At 65.3% G+C, this 2,452-nt stretch overlaps 1 protein-coding gene across 1 annotated transcript; it reads right to left on the reverse strand.

Annotated features, from left to right (window-relative positions):
- Positions 1 to 28: 28 nt before the first annotated feature.
- On the reverse strand, positions 29 to 1,146 carry EMIHUDRAFT_123280 (hypothetical protein; the record flags this gene model as incomplete). The annotated part of the gene is made up of 4 exons (XM_005781240.1): positions 29 to 82; positions 180 to 497; positions 537 to 869; positions 1,141 to 1,146. Coding segments are annotated over 4 exons (711 nt in total), but the record flags the coding sequence as incomplete, so codon positions are not given.
- Positions 1,147 to 2,452: the final 1,306 nt, after the last annotated feature.

Genomic DNA, 2,452 nt, shown 5'->3' on the forward strand with positions numbered 1-2,452 from the left:
GAGAGTGTTTATACGCGTTTCACGGCACCTGGTCCTCCTCCTCCCACGTCGCGATCTCCGGGGGCCAGCCCTCCCACAGTACCTTGTAGAGCACCGTCCCCGCCGCGATCTCCTCCCCCTCCCACCCCGGCACGTCCCCGCCGTCGGCACGACGGCGGCGGCGGGCGCCTCCCGCGCACCGCCGCGGCGATGAGCCCGAGCGCGTCCATGTCGAGGAGACGCACGGCGCTCGAGGCGCCGAGCCGCTCGTGCGTCCCCATCGCAAAGGCGAGGAGCTTGAGGTAGGCGGGGATCTCTGCTGCTGCGGCGGCGGCGCCGCCGCCGCCGCCGCCGCCCGCGTCGGCCGCGGTCGAGGTGATCTTGGGGAAGACGAAGCGCGTCGCCGACTCGATCTCGAGCGCGCGCATCGCCCGCTCGGCCTCGGCCTGGGTGTTGCCGCCGCGCTGGCGCGCCATGCGGAGGCGCGAGCACACCAACTCGCGGCGCTTGTTGTAGTCCTTGACGTGGCGCTCGCATGCCTGCCAGAGCGACCTCACCGCGGGGCTGGCGGACATGGGCAAGGACACCGGCCCGCTCGCGCTCGCCGCCGCGCAGGCAGCCACCCAGCGGGCAAAGATCAAGGCCTTGTTGTGATAGAGCCCGTCCGTCGCCTTCGCCATCTTAGTGGCCAAATTGAGGAGGTAGGCGACGTGCGAGAGGGTGAGGCCGCCCACGGGGCAAGCCACGGCCAGCGCCACGGCGCTCGGCTCCTCCTGGGTCGCCACTGAGGCCAAGGCAGCAGCCACAGCCTGGGAGGAAAAGTGCGCCGCCGACGCGCACTTCTCGTGCGGGTCTTTCTCGGAGTTGTCGGGGGCGTGCGAAGCTACCGCCTGCGAACGGCCGGTTGGCAGACGTCATGGCCGGCATGTGCGACCCTTAAGAACCCGCGTGCGACCAGAAGGTCGGCTGTGAGGCGAGGCTGAAGGCAGCCCAAAAACTGGTGGATTTGTGTTGCTGACAGTTGTGGGCGATCCCGCGCGAACTGACGGCAGGTAAGCCGGCAGGTGGGGGGCGGGGGTGTGCCGGGTGGATCCCCAAGCGGGCGAGCCGGGCCCGTACATAGTTCGCGCTCGGGGGGCGCGCGAGCATGGAAAGACGCACCTCCATCGTCCTTGCTTACCGGCGCTTTTCGGCCGTTGGCACCATCGTTGATTGCGCGGGACTGAAATCCCAAATCTCTCAGCTCGAAGGGGGAATTTATTTGTTTGGGGGGTGTTCGACCGGGCTATGCATACAGAGTCTGGCGTAATCGAGATCTCTGCGAGAGAGTAGTAGATCGCAGACAGTGTAGATCGCAGACCAGGAGAGAGGAGTGCAGGAGATCCTAGCCGATTCTACCACACAGTCGGGCTTGGACCTTGGTTGAAGAGGCTAGTTCCATTTTACTCTCGTGAGGCTGTGAAAGCACGCCCAACCTAGCGGATTTGGGCTCTCAGGGCAAGTGCGTCTGTTCACAGCTCACGAGAGTAGTTCCATTTCAAAGTGGCACCGCCCGCGTTACAAACCTTGATTTGACCTTCTGCGCCATTTTGTCCCTCTCGGTGCCTTCCAGAGGCAGCTGTGACCCCGCCGAGTGGACGGGGGCACTCAGCAGGTGGCGCGGTGTGCCGCCGTCCACTCGGCGGGGTCGCAGCTGCCTCTGCGCGTCCTGGGGAGGGACAAAAGTGTCGCCGCCGAAGGCGACTCGACGCCACCGAGATCGGAGATCAAGCTCTGACAGGTCGCACGTCGCTCCTTTGACGCCGACGTGACTCACCCGTGCAGATCACATCAGGACACGGTCTCGACACGCTCGGTACGACGCCTGCGACCCGTCTTGGGTCAGGTGGCACGACGCTCATCGCGCCTGGCAGCGCTGCCGTGCAGGTTGCCACGACGAGGTCGAGCACGCTTCTATACGCTCGCCCAGCCTTCCTTTCCATCCCATTAGGTAGCCTGGGAACGGTGGCGGTCAGAGGCAAAGCCTGCGAGGGGTGGTGGAACCACATGTCACGGCTACTGCCGGCTCGACCCACGATAGCCTCCGGAGGCTGACTTTGCGGCACCATCATCGGACGATGTCGACGAGTTGGGTCGCGCTCGCGGTAGCCAGATGACCTCCCATACTAGTGTCATCGGCCATGGCCGCAGGAAGCGCGGGGGAGAGCGCTGAGAGCAACACGGAGCTCCGTTGGCCACATGTCACGGCTACCGCCGGCTCGACTCCACGATAGCCTCCGGAGGCTGACTTTGAGGCACAATCATCGGACGACGTCAACGAGTTGGGTCGCGCTCGCGGTAGCCAGATGACCCCTCATACTAGGAGCATCGGCCATGGCCGCAGGGAGCGCGGGGGAGGGCGCTGGGAGCAACACGGAGCTCCGTTGGACGCGTTTTCAAGATTAGCGTCAGAGTGAAATGGAACTAGCCAGAC

Source organism: Emiliania huxleyi (assembly GCF_000372725.1).
Source record: "Emiliania huxleyi CCMP1516 chromosome Unknown EMIHUscaffold_2047, whole genome shotgun sequence".
Classification (NCBI taxonomy): domain Eukaryota; phylum Haptophyta; order Isochrysidales; family Noelaerhabdaceae; genus Emiliania; species Emiliania huxleyi.